This window comes from Brachycentrus maculatus, unplaced genomic scaffold (genome assembly GCF_059751285.1).
Source record: "Brachycentrus maculatus isolate JH-2025_06_01 unplaced genomic scaffold, ASM5975128v1 h1tg000328l, whole genome shotgun sequence".
Lineage (NCBI taxonomy): Eukaryota > Metazoa > Arthropoda > Insecta > Trichoptera > Brachycentridae > Brachycentrus > Brachycentrus maculatus.
Genome location: NW_028281077.1, coordinates 1,118,260 through 1,134,838, shown reverse-complemented (window position 1 = coordinate 1,134,838; position 16,579 = coordinate 1,118,260). Strand labels below are relative to the sequence as shown.

General features: G+C 36.5%; 1 protein-coding gene across 5 annotated transcripts in view; it reads right to left on the bottom strand.

Annotated features, from left to right (window-relative positions):
- Window positions 1–16,579, bottom strand: part of LOC148304148 (homeobox protein prospero-like) — a 155,830-nt gene that overhangs the window by 24,428 nt on the left and 114,823 nt on the right. For 3 of the 5 annotated variants that reach the window (XM_088268758.1, XM_088268757.1, XM_088268759.1), the window contains exons 3-4: window positions 4,550–7,719; window positions 3,228–3,382 (exon numbers count right to left, since the gene is read on the bottom strand). In XM_088268758.1, the coding sequence (XP_088124884.1) occupies window positions 3,228–3,382; window positions 4,550–7,624 (3,230 nt within the window). In that variant the 5' untranslated portion in view covers window positions 7,625–7,719. The remainder of the gene's footprint in view (window positions 1–3,227; window positions 3,383–4,549; window positions 7,720–16,579) is intronic. The other 2 variants (XM_088268760.1, XM_088268761.1) reach the window with 1 other exon arrangement.

The window sequence follows — 16,579 nt, the reverse complement described above, 5'->3', positions numbered from 1 at the left end:
ATATTAGATGTTCAAATTTGGTATTAAATGGCCATGCTACATATTAAAATTTGGTATTAAAAATTCTTTATATTTTATTTCCAAATTTGTTACTAAAATGCTCTATAAGATATTCAGATATGGTATTTAAATTATGGAGTAGATTTTCTAATTTGGTACTTTAATGCTATTTAAGATATGGTATTCAAAATTTGTGTAAAAATTCTATATTAGATATTCAGATATGGTATTTAAATTACGTATTAGATATTCAAATTTGGTACCTACTAAAATTCTATATTAGATGTTCAAATCTGGTATTCAAATTCTATATTAGATAATCAAGTTTGGTTTTCAAATTCTATATTAGACATTCAGTATTCGAAGATTTTTTGTAAATTCTGTTCATCCTAAAGATTATCGCACTCTTATCGCCTCGGCAACATATTGCATAGGCATCGATTCAACTTGGTTGATTTCAATGTTGATGATGTCAAAAATTGTGTTTTGCTGTATACAACTCCATATAAAGACGAAATATCACACTACGTTTTAATTAATTATACAAAATAATATTTACTTCATAACATATCAAGACGCTTCCATTAAAAAAAACTAGTAGGTCTATGCTTTAAGCTAATGGCTACTTAACTAACCCTTACATTATGAGCTTTTTTATTAGCTACAATATCTAGATCTACAAAAAATATTAAGGGAGAATGACGACAGAATTCTTGTCATCAAATACCTACACGATATTAAAAATGTACCATAAGCACCCCCTTTCCCACCCCATTTGACGATTCCGTGTCGTGTGGTCACATTAATTCATTCAAATTACACGGGGTAAGCGCAGGAAATAGACTCCTTCCGACATGCAACTTTGCACTAATGCCCCACAAAGGGTGGTCACCTTACAAAGCGATCCTTCACGGAATTTGAACGAAGCTTTAAAAAATTATACGAAAAGTAAGAATTTTTAATTTTACCCCAATTTTAAAAGCATCGTGGGTTTCAAATACTACTTGTCTCGGTTATTAATTAGGCTTTCACAACCTTACAACAAGTAATTATTCAACAAAGATATTTTGTGTATCAATTTTTTATTTCCCATGTAACGTAGAAAAATACATATTTTATTTTTAAGCCAAACCCAAGGGACTTAATTGTAATTTTCGGGAACATTTTGTAGGTGTAATATTTATGAAAATGGCATCAAAAAATCACCACCGATTTATTAAAAACTGAGTTATGGGTAGGTAAAGATCACCTCCATAATGCGGTAGTTAGTGCGTTTGGTTACCTTTCTGGAGGTTCCGGGTTCGATCATCAAGTAAGTCAAAATTAATATAAACAATTTTGAAGCACAATCGATAAAATAAGGGAACGTGTGTTCAGATGGTTTGGACGTGTGGAACGAATGAGTGAGTAAAGAAAGGTATAATAATTTTATAAGGCGAATGTAGTTGAAAATAAATCCAGGGAATGACAGAATAAATCTTGATGATCAAGTATTTCAAACACTTGAAAGTGATCAGGTAACGAATTGGAATCATCAGCGGGAAGAACGAGTATGTGGAAGAGACGATGATTTTTTGAATAGACAGAGTTGTTTTGCGTTGCATCCTCTCTGCCTACCCTGCGGGTTAGTTTGTTAATTTTAAGAATGTAATTATTATTGAACTCATGAGGGTTATTTTTTGCTTCGTCATTTTAATTTAGTTCTCTTTACGAGACGAAAGGCTTGGCCCGTGCAGGTACCATTATTTAATACCCCTGTTTGTTTAGTTAGCTATGTTTGCACGCCACTTCACTCTTCAGGTGAGCCAAATAACATGTTTGGCGTTTTGGTCTTTTTCCATCTGATACCTTACATATCTAAGATAATGGGCCGCGAACGCTGATAAAGCCTAATGTGCCACAATAAGACCCACTTTACGCAAATTCACCCAACGTTAGGAAATTTTATCCCATCAATGGAAATATCCCTCAATGTACAGAACTCACTTCAACAATTGTTTCTATGTTGGCATTTCAAGCAAAAATTATAATAAGAATGCAGCTTTTCCAAAAATCTTAAATTATGACGATAATTTTATTTCCGAAATCGATATATATTATTTTTAATGCGTCAAAAAATTTATTAATTACAAAAAAACATGATAATTTCAATTTATTTAACAACTCAAGCTTTCAATTTATTTAACAAACTACATATTGCTATCTTTTATTAAAATTTAATTTCTATCATAAACTATTTCTGTCATTTATGTAATTATATGGAAAAAAATGAATTGGTGTTAATTTTTGTTTTAAATGTAGATGTTGTATTTTTTGTTTATTGTTGGATGAAGTTTTCTTTAAAATGCATTTCTAAGATACAATTTTGAAATTTGCAATAAAACTATTGCAAAAGTTATCGTATACCTGATATTTCCTAAAAATATTCATTGAACGATATTTTGTACAAATTGTATTTTCAATCTTTAATGTACGTTATATTTTACTTTCTACAAGCTTTTTTAATACGTATTTAAGAGTTCTGTTAATTTCTTCGACGATTTGGCTCCCTGTGTTTCCGAAATCAATATTAGAGAATGAAAAAAAAAAACATTTGACTGTCCGAAACACGATAAGAATTTTTAATTTTCCATAGAACGCCATATGCTTTCACACACGATACGTTGATAATAATGTATTCTTTCACTCCATATGGCCAGCACGAAGTATAAAACTGCTGTGGGGTGCTTTGTCTTATCTTTGCAATTATCTGAAGGCCAAACGACAAACAACTTTTCTGATAAAAAGCGAGGCCTTATTGATTTTTCTCTACGTTATGAATTATCTACAGTACGTTGTAAGCTCGTCCTTTACTTGTTTTATCATTTTCCAGGAATATATTTTTTCTATAAAAACATTTTTTTTAAATACAAAATGTATGAAGGTAATACATGAATTATGTTAATTAGCTCGTTATTAGTAAATTACAATATTATTTTTTCGTTTTTCTTAAGTTTTTTTTATTTCTACAGAATTTCTCAATTAGAATCTTAAAATTTATTGAAAAGGTTATATTTTTTATCCGATGATATTTCTAAATATGCTTTTTTTATCCATGTATATTTTTGGACCCATAAAATATGATATAATTGAGTTGTGATAATCCATTTACATATTTACAAAAAGCAAACAATTTTCAATATATCAGGAGTACATGAATGGAAAGAGTGTTATAACGATAAACTTACCTAAAGTTGGAGAACCACTTGACGAGCTGCGCAGTGTTGTTCTTGTTGAACTTGATGTCGGGGAAGTACATCTTCAGCACTGCTGAACTAGGATACCGGACCCAGAAGAACATCAGCTTGGCCTTTCGGAGGTGCATCGGTGTTAATGTTGATGAGTGCAACGGAGTCAAGGAATAACATTGGTATCGTTGAATCTGTTCATAAATAATGCTCATAAAAAAGAAATACAATGATTTCAAATAATCTTATAACAAGATGACGGTGACTTATTACGAACTGCCTTCGGAAGCTCTATCAAGTTCATCCATTAAGCCTTAATTTATTAGTAATCCAGTAAAAAAAACTACAAATCCGCGCAGTTAAGCTGAGATTTATTTCCTAATCTCCGCGTTCAGTAGTCGCGGAGACCTAATTTCGTTTATTGGATTTGATTTCAGTCGGAGGCGTCCGCAAGTACAAGATAAAGATATTCTTGGACAATAGCAGAATACGATTGTGAGGCTTCGTGGCAGGAAAAAGAAACAATGCGATAATCCCAAAGGTGAGACCTTACAAATCGTAAGGTTAAACAATCCGAGAAATAAGATACGACGAACTGATTTGAGCCAATACGAGACAAGCCACAAAAGTGTTCACCGCAAACTTTACAAACATTAAAATTCATTAAAACAGCTCTACTGAACCCCGATAAACTATTTACCGCTACGAGAAATTTGTGTTTCACATTGTCCAATACAAAAAATTAAATGTCTGTGATTATACGGGCGTGCTACATATCTAATAAGCTAATGGTAAAATTGAAGAATTATAAAGCTTTACCATGTTAGACGGCAATTTCGATGCACGAATATTTTTTTAAAGATAATGTAATACTATTACGCTAGTAGGGGGACATTTTAAGGTAAAAAAATTCACGACAAATATCGTCGGAAATTAATAATTCAGTCCAAGATTGGTGAACAGGCTACCTTATAATGAATGGTATAGAACGGACCTTTGGTAAGGAAATTAAGTGGAAAACTTTCAATTCCAAACTTCATCGAACATTCTATTTGCGGGCGAATTATTTGACGTCGGCTAATAAATTATTAAATTACTTAGAAACTGGAGGCATTTTTTATCTTTGTGGATATTTGATATGTGTGTAGGAACTAACACCCAGTTATTTGACTGATTTAATGTATTATTCGACAAGTGAATTTAAAATTATGTACCTGCTTTTGCATAAAAATATTATTAAATACTTCCTCAAAAAATTGCCAAAAATATGTTAAAATTATTTTAAATAAATACATTTACCATAGTTATATTGAAAAGGATATAGTAGGCTGAATCCCGTCGTAGGTGAGATCGGTGGAGTTGCAGTCGGAGTGAGGATCCGTGGAGTCCATCGGCCGCAGGGCAGGATGGGAATAGTCTCCCTCGGCGTGTCTCGCGGCAGCCAGCAGGGCTGGATGCAGCAGCGCCGGCGCATGCGGCAGTGGCGGGGAGTCCCGCCCTACCTGCTCCAGCAGGCCCATGGATGGCGGGCTGCCGAGCTGGCCCTGCGCCCTGCCCAGTCTGCCCATGCCCATGCCTCCCATACCTCCCATACCTCCCATACCTCCCATCCCACCCATACCCCCCATACCCCCCATACCGCCGTGCAGAGCGCCGTGGTGCCCGAAGAACGGGCTGTACGGCGAGAACACCTGGGACTCGTGCAAGGAAGGATTGGGAATGGCGACGGAAGTCGGCAGAGAGACGGGGAGCATCGAAGGAGGAGGGTGGTACGGCCGCGGGGACGGAGAGTCCGCCGGGCCCGGGCACGGGGACGGGCCGGAGCCATCCTGCGCCAGGATCCTGCTCACCGTGCGAGGCGTGATCCGCGTGTCCGTCACCTTGTGCCGCTTCTTCTTGGGCGTCACGACGAGACTCAGCGCCTCGTTCTGCTCGGGGTTGTGGTCCCTCTCCGAGCAGAACGGGTTCCCCGCTCCCTGCAGGTGACCCATGCCGCCGTACAGTCCTCCCGGCGTTGAGCCCTGGGGCGGTTTCGGCGCCTGGAACATTGCCGCTGAGGGCGACGGTCTCGGATGACTCATCTGTATCATAGGCCCAAGGCCTCCGTCTGAACCGGCGCCACCCGAGTGCATCGGCACGCTGATGGGCGGGAAAGCCGACCCGTTCATGCGGGGCCCGTTCATTTGTAAATTTGAATGCATCATATTGTTCGGGTGGGACATCATGTGATTGGGAATATTTAAGTTATTTGGAATATTCGAATGATTTGGCGTGTTACCTGATTGAGGATTGGTCGGAGGCCTATCGGCAGACTTCAGTCTCGGTGACTTTCTCTCCAGAAGTTGCGACGCCAGCATGAGATCCTTGTTGAGCTGTTCGGCGGCCGCAGCGGCTGCCTCCGATTGTTTACCGATGTATCGTCTCTGGTGCACAAATCTCGTAACTATTGAATCTATCAGTCCGGAAAGTGACGCGGATATTTCCGTCTTGAGAACATCGGCGAGGCCTTCTAAGTCAGAGCTAGATATAGGGCCGATGGAATTCGCGCTATTTCTCATCAAACTTAATCTTTCCGTCAACTCAGACGGAACTGAGGGTGTTTTCGATTGAACGGAATTAGGCGGAGAATGTTGACTTTGTGATAGTTGTTGTTGTCGTTGTTCGGCCGCTTGTTGCATTTGTTGTTGTTGTTGATGTTGCTGTTGCTGATGTTGTTGTTGTTGTTGTTGCTGTTGTTGTTGATGATGTTGCGCAGCAGCTTGTTGATGATGCTGCTCCGCTGCGTGAGCCGCGGCCGCAGCGGCTTCTTTAGCCATAGCTTGTCGAACTCCTTGTTCCATAAATAATTTTTGACTAACTCCTAAGTACATTGCTGCGGCGTTACTGATTGCGTGATGGGGATGCGGATGATGTTGGTGCTGCATTGGATGCGATATTGGCGAATCGTGACTCGGACCGTGCGACATGTGCGGCATCATCGGTATGACACCGTTAAAATTCTGCGGCATTCCATGAGGATGTTGCATATTATTTGGATGCATTTTGGCCGACATCATTTTACTCATCACTTGCGAAAGCATATTTGGCGTTGAGGTAATTGGCATTACAGGGGTCGGTTCGCGTTCCTTGACAGGTGACGAAGGAGGCGATCTTATAGGAGATAACTTTTCTTCGTGCACACTAACATCTTGATCCATATCATTATCACTAGTCACATCTTCATTTTCGTGGGTTTCAGATTCTTGTTCCATTCTATTGCACAATTGGACGTATTTTTGTTGCATTTCAGCTAACTGTTCTTGCATCGTTCTTAGTTGCGATTTCAAAGCATTTTTCTCGACGATTTTTTGATGAATCGGCGGTTGCCTATCGGAATCGTCATCGTCGTCGTCATCCAACATGAGTCCTTGAAGATTGAGGTTTAAACCGAGTCCAGCAGCCGCGTATCGTTCCGCCGCACTGTTGTCGTGTTGTTGGGGCTGATACAATTTTCTCTTCTTGCAACCGTTCACTTGAGGCTGTATGGGAACAGGACTCGATCTCATCGTCGACACTATATTTTCCACTCGAGCGCGTTTCATATCCAGAGGAACGGATTCGTTTTTCAGCTGGCCAGGCGAAGGGGGGCCGTCTTTATCCACTGACCGGCCGCCTTCCGGTTCCGCCTTGGGAGTGACGAGGGGCTCCACCGAGGCCGGGGAGGGCAGGGAGCGGCCGGAGTCCGAACCTCCTCCGTTGACCCCACTCAGGGCTTCCTCCATGAGCTCCGCCTGCTGCTGCTGCCCTCCGATGCCGGCCTCCCGCAAGCAATCCCTCATGGCCGCGGCGGCAGCGGTGGCCTCGTCTCCGCTATTCGAGTCTCCGTCGATGCCGTTCATCCGTTTGCCACTGACTCCCACATCACCGTTATCACTCGCGTCGCGCGACCCGTTCTTGATTTCGTTATTATTATTATTGATGCTATTATTATTGTCGGTTTCGGCGCCGTGCGCGCGCAGCTCCCGCTCGAGCTGCATGAGCTCCTTCTTGCGGCCCTGCAGGATGTCCCGCAGCATGTGGTGCGCCAGGTCAGGCGGCGACAGGCCTCCCGACCTCGCGGGGCCCTCCTCGGCCTCCGGGGCGCCCTCCTGCTTCACTTGCCGCCCTAAGAGCTCGTTGAGCATCTTGGCCGGCCCGTACCCCGGCCCGAAGAGGCCGAAGTGTTGTTGGTTTTGGCTAAAAATAGCGCCGTAAAGTCCGCCACTCATGAAGCTAGGTCGCGACGTAAAGTTCGGGATCGACGAGTAACTGTTCCTGGGCTCGCCGGCGTCCACGCGCTGTCTGGCCCGTTTCGCTTTCTTCAGTAGCTTATCTCCGTACAAGCCGAAACAATCTGTCTCCTCCTCCGATGACATCATAGGAAGGACGCGCTATGATTGGCCGAGGGATCGACCTGTGGAGGGGATAAGGAGAGACCCCACCCTCAGCCCCCGCTAGTCGGCCTGTGGGGAACCTGCAATAAGGTGAGCCGTTAGTCGAGTCGTCAGTAGAGTGGGGGGCAGCTGCGCCGACAGCTGTTACGCTGCACACAGCGCTCCCGATGCCTTACGCGCGAACACAATGCGTTCGCACAACGTCGTATTCAACACGACATATTCTTTCTTAACTAATATTTATTTAATTAAAGTCATGCATATTCTTACTACAAGATATTGCGCAAACACAAATTTAAAATAAAATATTAATATTTTATAATTGTTTTTAAGAAAACATGATTATACGAACAAACAAAAACCTTTTTTTTTTCAAATTAAATCAAATTAAATAAAATAGTAGGTAAACTTAAAAAAATAATCTATATCAATAAATATGCTTAAGTATAAAAATACATATTCTGATCAATCTGTTTTGACCCATTTGTATAAGAATCACATTCAGACTTCATTCAAATAAGAAAAAATACATTTGCTTTACAAATACCATGGATGTGTAGGTTCATTAGTATGTTGATAGAAATTAAATTTGTAATTATTTACTAGGCGCATCAGTATCTTGGTACTTATCTGCTATTAATTACGTTTAAGATGATTTATAAATTCATTGATAGATATTTAAAAAAATATATTACTTAAAGGTAGGCGCCGAATCAAATAACTAAAAACAGGAATCGGAATTATCTGCGGTTATTTTTAAGAAGATGCGTGCATGTGGTAGAAGAGAAGACTGTTTTAAAAAGTTGATTTAATTAATTTTTTAATAGTTATTTAAGAAATATGCTAAAATTATCCTACACGTACATTAAATTATTATACAAGAGTACCTACTCTTCGTCGATCCAACACCAAAAAGGTATGAAACCAAACGATAAAGATTGAACGCAGTAAAAAGGGTAAGTTTATTTACTAGGATAACATAAAGACGAATAGATCTATCGCATCCCCGCCTGGGTGGGAGATACGTTATTTATTTAATGTCTACATTTCCGGTCATTTGTGAACCAGTCCTACTTGACGCTTCACAATCGCAATAGTGTCCTAAACGGAACTTGGCTTTTCTATGTTTGAGGGGGTTTCATAAAGTTCGATGAAGTGACATGTATTTTGGATTACTTAATATTTCTTGCGTCAAACCTTCTTTCTCACAAAGTATTATTAACAATATTGCCTACCTAAGGATTATTACTAAAAAGACAAACGAAAATTCTAAAATTCCAAAATAGGATAATTGTATTTTTGTAATTAGTGGATACATTTGGTGCTAATATTCCGTAAAAACGCAATTAATAGCTTTAAAAATAAATTGAGTATGCAGAATAACCCAATTAGTGACTTCAAAAATAGGCTTTATATCCAGAATAGCGAAAATAAAGGCTTAAAAAATAGGTGCTACATCCTGAGTAACGCATTAAATAGGTTAAAAAATTAGGTGTGATATCCACAATAACACAATTTATGGCTAAGAAAATAGGTGTGGTATCCAGAGTAAAACAATTGATGGTTAGAAAATTAGATGTTATATCCAGAACAGAAACGATGGCTTAGATATTTAGGTGTTATTTCCAGAGTAACGCATTAGATAAGTTAAAAAATTAAGCCTCAGAAAAGTTATTGTTTTTAGAGTAACGCACTGGGTTCTATATTCATAATAATACTGTCTTAGAAATTTAGATGGCTTAAAACCTTAAGTGTTATATCCAGAATACGGCTGTCCAAATTTAAAACACAGTAAGGGACATTTTTTGTTGAACGTTTTTTTTTGGATTTTTGGACTAAGCAGAATCTACTTAGTCCAAAAATGCAAAAGAAAAACGTTCTACAAACAAATGTCCTCTATTGTGTTTTGAGTTTGGACAGCCGAATAGCGCAATTTCTGACGAAAAATTAAGGCGTAATATCCAGCATACGTGTCACTTCTACTGGCATTTTGAAACGCCTACGCATTGTCGTTATTTCAGCGTTTCTATGTGAATGTCTTCACGGTCCATGGACACGGCACACATAAACCAATTCTGAGTGGAAACACTTAATGGGAAACGAGCTTGTTCTCTATTGTCACGGATCGATCTCGGCTTCCGGTCAGCGATGGACCAGATTACGCCGTGTATAATTTTTTTGCAAGACAAAATACCCCGGAAGTACAAGTTACGGATGTGATTTTGCATAGATATACCAATGTACCAGCATAATTGTACACTACAATAATATGGGGATTTTTAATGTGGCCGATTTCTATTGTTTTCCTTACAATCTAACTGGTCTTTCAATCCTAAGCCTTATCGGCGACCAAGGATGCATAGGGCACTGCATCATTTTGACGCTGTGTTCCCGATCGTTACTTATAAGGCAATCAATCAATATTAGTTCGGGGTAATATTGAATTAATATAAGAGAAAAAACCACTAATATTTTTTTAACCCCTTCGGGGAATCAAGCCTGAGACCTCCAGCACGATAGCTAAACGCTTTAAAATTATTGAATCATTTCTAACAAGTGTTATTCTTTTCTTCTTACCCTCAGGCGCACCCAATAATGCAAAAGTTATGTTAATCGTTAATTGTATGAAAGCAAGGTGATCAGTCTTTCATTTCGGGTACCTGTCCAGGGTAACATCAATTTAATATCAGAGCGAAAACTCTTATATTTATTTTGACTCTCTAGAAATTGAACCTGCGACCTCCAGCATGACAGACAAACACGGTAACTACTACACTATGGAGACAGTCCAACTAACTAATTATGCGGACTAATAATTAAAAACTAACTTAAACATCATGGCAATGCGGATCGACAACCGCTTTAAAATGACAAAGTTTTTTTATAAATACATAGAGGTAAATATCCTGAAATAATTTTGTACCTAGTTATCTGCAATGCGTAGTTAAAACGTTGGTTTTTGTATGAAATCATTCCCCCGATAAAGAATTATTGAATTTTTACGTGCAGGGGTTTGTTTGGCTTGCTGGAATCTACTTACACTCTTGTCAGCATCTTTTTTTTTTAAATAAAATATTTTAAAAATAATTTTGAACGCAAAAAAGTAATGACTTTGAGTGACTTTATTATTTTTCAAATAGTTTAAAAATACACATATTACCCACCCTATTATATTTATGCAACATGCTATGTGCAGTGACCTGTTGAACTAAAATAACCCCATGAGAAACAAAGACTACAATAATGCACCATAAATATATTCGCCATAATTACTTAAAACATTTTATTCCTCTTCGGATGGGGTGGCCTATGGAAACATGGGAATTTTTCACCCCCTTATTATTTATGTCACGGTGATGCACTGAGGGATGTTACGGTGTCTCTGTCGACTAGCAATATTATAAAGAACGTGGAAATAATTGATTAAAATAACCCACATATGAAAAACTTACCTTCGTGTATTTATTGATTTTTAATTTATTATTTGCTGTCGTTGATATAACCAAAATAATTTTAGGTAAATGTAGTCAAATATATTTATATAGGGCTTTTTAATTTCTATTTTTAGTATTTTTGATCAAGTAGTATTTTGTTAATTGGTTCAGCAGTCACTTTATGGTAACATCTATCTATTTTCAATTTATATTTTACTTGGTAAATACCTGTATTTTATTGTACATAGTGGTAATAACCAAGTTTACCAACTTAAATGAATAAAAAATTGTTGAATATTTCCCAAAAGATCAATAGTAAAATAAAATAGGAACAATTTTAGGAAATTGTGTTTGATTTTTTAATTTCCATTAAATTTTTGGATACTTAACAGATATTTGACAAATATTTTCCATTCCTCGTCATACGTTTGCTTCACGTTTTGCTCAATAATACCCCTGTTAATTTTTATAAATATCCATACCTCAATCTAACATTCTTTTTAAACATCCTTCGCCATAATTTTAATTTAAAAACACAGTATTCATTTTATGTTTAGGTATTTTCTCAAACATAACTAACTGCCAAAAAATAGCAGAAAATTTGAACGAGATAAATATGCAGTAAAGACTTTCTTTATCGCTCAATGATTATTTTTTATCAAACACTGTTTGTTTTTAGTTTGAAAATTTTAACTGGTATGTTTTTTCGCGTTATCAGGAAATTATGTTCGGAAGACGCCCCAAAGATTACAGTTTGCAGAGAAATAATGCTCTTATCCTGAAATACGCCCACAGCATCCTTCATCAAGTTACACGCTAATTATTGTGTGATGATAACGTGAAATAATCTTGCTTGTGACTTGTGAGTTGTATACTCAATTATTCATAGTTTTAGTATTTTCAACGAGTTTCTTTTAATACAACTGCGAAACAAATGACTCGCATTGAAAAAAAAAACTTGCTGCAAATTTTCGGCTCAACACAGTATTTACATACCTGTATTAGCATGCAATATTTTTTTATTGCCTTTAGCTAGTGTTCTGCTGGAAGTCTTTGAGGCATTTTTAGTGGTCAGCACGTTTGACTAGCATGCTGTAGGACTCGGGTTTGATTTGCAGGGGGTATAAAATGTCGACTACATATTTAAAGAGATTTTTTACATACAATTCAAAAATATAAATTAAAGCACTACGTTTTTTCACGTTTTGTTGACATAAATTTGATTAATGCTTAGAACCATAAAACTGTTTAAATTCATGCCTTTAGCGACATAGCAAGTGTTTTTGCCTAGAATTTTCACTCATGAATTACGTGAAATTATTGTAACTTTTAGCATAAAGAGTAAATCCACTCACGAGTAGGTAGAGGCTATAAAACTTTAAAGCTAGATTTTAAAGTAACTTTGACGTTGGTTAGTATTTAAAAAAAAACAATACCCATATTTCGCTCACTCCTTTCAACAACGTCAAATATCAAAAAACTTGATTTTTCAGGAGATCGTTTTTAAATTTTAAAAATATAATAAATTGTATAAAAAATCAATATCAAGGCATTTATTGAACATTTTACTGTGCAACAGATTTTATTAAGTAAAACCTAAATGTATTTTCTTCATTTGAAAATATTTAGTATATTTAAAAAAAAAAATTAACAATACCTTTTCTTCTAAATGCAAAAACAACACTTTCTGCCCTGTAGCGGGTAAATATTAAGTTAAAAATATGCCAATTTTGCTGGAATATAGTACATTTTTTAGACAATCCAAAAACATGCACAACTGAGAATTGACGATTTTCGATGTATGTCGTTGTTGAAAGGAGTGAACGATTTCTGAACTTCTTATAAGAGATTTGGTTCTCGCTGTGTCTGCTCTGTTCTCTGTCTCATATGTAGCAATCGGTCTTACGCATGTCTTGTGATTGATAACAACAATTCAAATATTCAAGAAAAAATGTTTGGATGTAAGTACGAGTGTGTAATTATTCATGTTGGCTACTTTTGTCACGACAAACCATATGGCACGGCACTGTCCGTTGGCGTCGCCATATATTTATGCGATCTTATCGCCGTTTCTCTACAAAAAAGATATCTGAACGTGATAACAAAAACGAAACAGTTAAGTTGTTTATCTATGCATATGTTCTGTCTGAGGGGAGTACAGCGGTCGTGTGACCCCTTAGTACGTCACTGGAGAATACTACATACCCGAGTTTTTGATGGAAGATACAGGTGAGTTATGGGTAATTAGACACAGCAACTAAAGGGTTGACTCATCATTTTAACAAGGTATCTACACACACATTTAATTTACATATATGACACGCATACAATATCTCCATCTTACTCATTTGATTAGATATATCACACCATTGAACAAAGGTTTTTAATTTATGAGGCGAATGTGGTTAGCAATAAAAGCAGAGGAAGACCAAAGTAAACTTAGTATGATCGAGGTTTTTAAATATTCGGAAGTGATCAGGTCAGGAGTCAGAATAATCGACAGATATGTATGAAGAAATGCATGAATGAGGAATAGGTGAAAATCGTTTGCAAAGGCAGATTGGTGTGGCATTATATTCTCTCTGCCATATATAATTCCCCTTTTCTTATTTACTAACGATTTTGATTCTCATTTCATCGTATTGGCTTAAAGAGGTATGAAGAGGTATTTTTCTGAACCAATTGTCCTCGGATAACGAGAACGCCCTGTGTTAGTGTAGAATACTCGGGCATATTATGTACACACGTCTACAAAGCTTATCGGTCTATTTCTCATACAGAATGCTCACACTAATACACGACATATGTAGGTATCTACACACATCCACAGAAATTATCATTGAATCAATCCAAATTACCCGACTACAGACAATTTCCATGGAAAGACCTGACAATGGCCATGAGCACATTTCCTGCAATCAAGCCACGTATATTTTATTCAAAACCAGTACTTCTAAGCTAATTTTCGATGTATAAAAGATTGCATTGTGTTATATACCTACATGATGTTATGCCCGATGATTTGGATACAGAGAAAAAATACAATTGGCACCCAAATTTATACCCACGTAGTATATATAACTAACTATTCATCACACCGATTCCTTGAAGGGGTAAGCAGAAAGAATAGAATGCCACACCAATCTGTCTTTGCAAACAAACTACTTTTACATACCCGCCGATTGTTCTAACTCCTGACCAGACCACTTTCCAGTAATTTTTATTTAAATATACCAACATATTTAGAAAAATAAGCTACTCCTAATCCAATTGATCTATACTTATTAAGAAATATGAAGATTTGTCCCAAAGAACAAAAAAAGGTACATTTGTAAACGAAATTTTTTTTTTTCGTGGTGATAGTAAAATTCCTTCAGTATGAAATAATGTGAAAAGACGACAAAATGAAGTTTTTTTTTCTACGTTTATTGAATGATTTTAAAAATTCACGGATGGTCTATGTTTTATATGCATGTGAATATGTAGGTTAGGCTATGATATTATATTTCCCATACTATTATATGTAACATAAACTTGTATATTTCATATGAAAATGCTAATAATCCTAATGCATGCAGTCCCCACAAAGCACTGTCTATCTTTACATTGATCAGCAATTCCAGTAAATCGATTTGGAGTAGAAGCAGTATTGTTGGGTAAAGGCGGTATTATAGAATATAGATTATTCTTATGGTCGCAATCAAAATATCTTGGGTATTAATGCCTGAAATTAAAAACAAATCACGCGTCCCTCGCTTTCCATTCTTTATCTTTTGTGTTCGGAACAGGTGTGTCAAATGGTGCCATTTAATGACATACGCTTTCATTGTTTCCTGGTAGCTAGACAAACTATTTCCTAATTATTTTTATTATTTTTTTAGTAATAAAGATTTAGATTGCATAATTATTACAATAAGTTTATTTATTACTATACAATACTTAGAAATATATTTTTTGTTTTGATTAACATTTTATTTTTTAATATTATACATTGGAGTGAGATACAAAAAGTGAAATATAGATATTGATTAAAAAGAATAAAAAGATTACACGATTTGTATATATACACACACAGAGAATAGATACAGTCTGAATATGGATATCCAATTTATAAAACTCATCCCTACATAAATTATAAATTCAATACCTTCTTCCTTCAAGCAATATAACTTTTTTATTTTTTCTGTGTACTGTAATTTATCAATTACATTGAGATCTTATATTTATATTATAATTAAGTTCATATATAGTACAAAGCATAATAAGAAAAATGTAAGCTTCCTTAAGACGATATTTCGTAAAAATTACGTCATATAAATCAGCGAAATATTATTTTATGTTACACAAAGATATGACGCTAATTGTAATAATTTTAAACCAAAAAATAGATGAAAAGACAAGACAAATAGTGAAATTTTAAGAAATACTCAAGAAAAGATATAAAATGAAATACAGTAAAAAATATTCCTAACCAAAGTCGAGACCTAGCTCAATTAAGTTCCTGTGCTTAAAATCCCAATAGCACCTAATTTATTTACTATTTATATTCTTTGCTATATAATAACATATCAACTTTACTGCTGTGATTAGATTATATAAACATTTTAGAGTCCCAACACCTCAATTGATTAAAAGAAATCCGTTCCTCCAGTCTAGAAGATTTACGATCCCGAACGCGATACCAGGGGAGAATAAATTGTGCATCCGTGACACTATGGGAACTTCCACTTGGAGCCGTTAAGTGGTTAAGCAGACAACATAAACTAACTGCTAATAATGACAACACTTTGGTCCCGGCATGTTGTATGAGGCTGAATGATTCTTGGCAAGTCTATTGCGTCTTCCCATCCACGGAGCACGGATGCTGGCAACTGCCGCTAATGCGAGTAACTGGATTTACAGACGATTGTCTGATTTGTGTGAAGGCAACGTCAACGTTCAAGATTTAAGGCTTAAAAATATTCGAAAGGATGAATTTATACAAATTATAGCGTATATTGGTTTTTCAGTTTCAGTTTTAACATTTTTCGACTGAAATGAACAGGATTTTTAAATAAAATTTTACTAAGTAAATACCACTTTTTCTTAAACCCATTAAGACACTTAATTTGATACAACCATCATCATTGTCAATTCGAGTTTAGCTACAGTACTAGAAGTTCCAGGTTCAATTCAATGGGGTCAAAATAAACATAAGAAGTGATTTTTACTCTCTAATTTACCATATTTAATATCACCCTGGACTGATACAAAAACCACTGGACTGCCTTTGAGAAATCAACGACTTAAATAACAATGGATGGATACGATGCAGTGCTTTATGCACTATTGAGTGCAAACAGGGGTTTGAAGAAGAAGAAGAGGATGTATAGCTCAATCTAAATTTTAGTGGTAGAGACTGCTTCTCATATTTAACGTTTAATAATAAATTTAGACTAAGCTTCACATACGATGTTTGATAAAGATGCTGAATGCATCAAAACACGTGCAATAATAGATTTTAAGA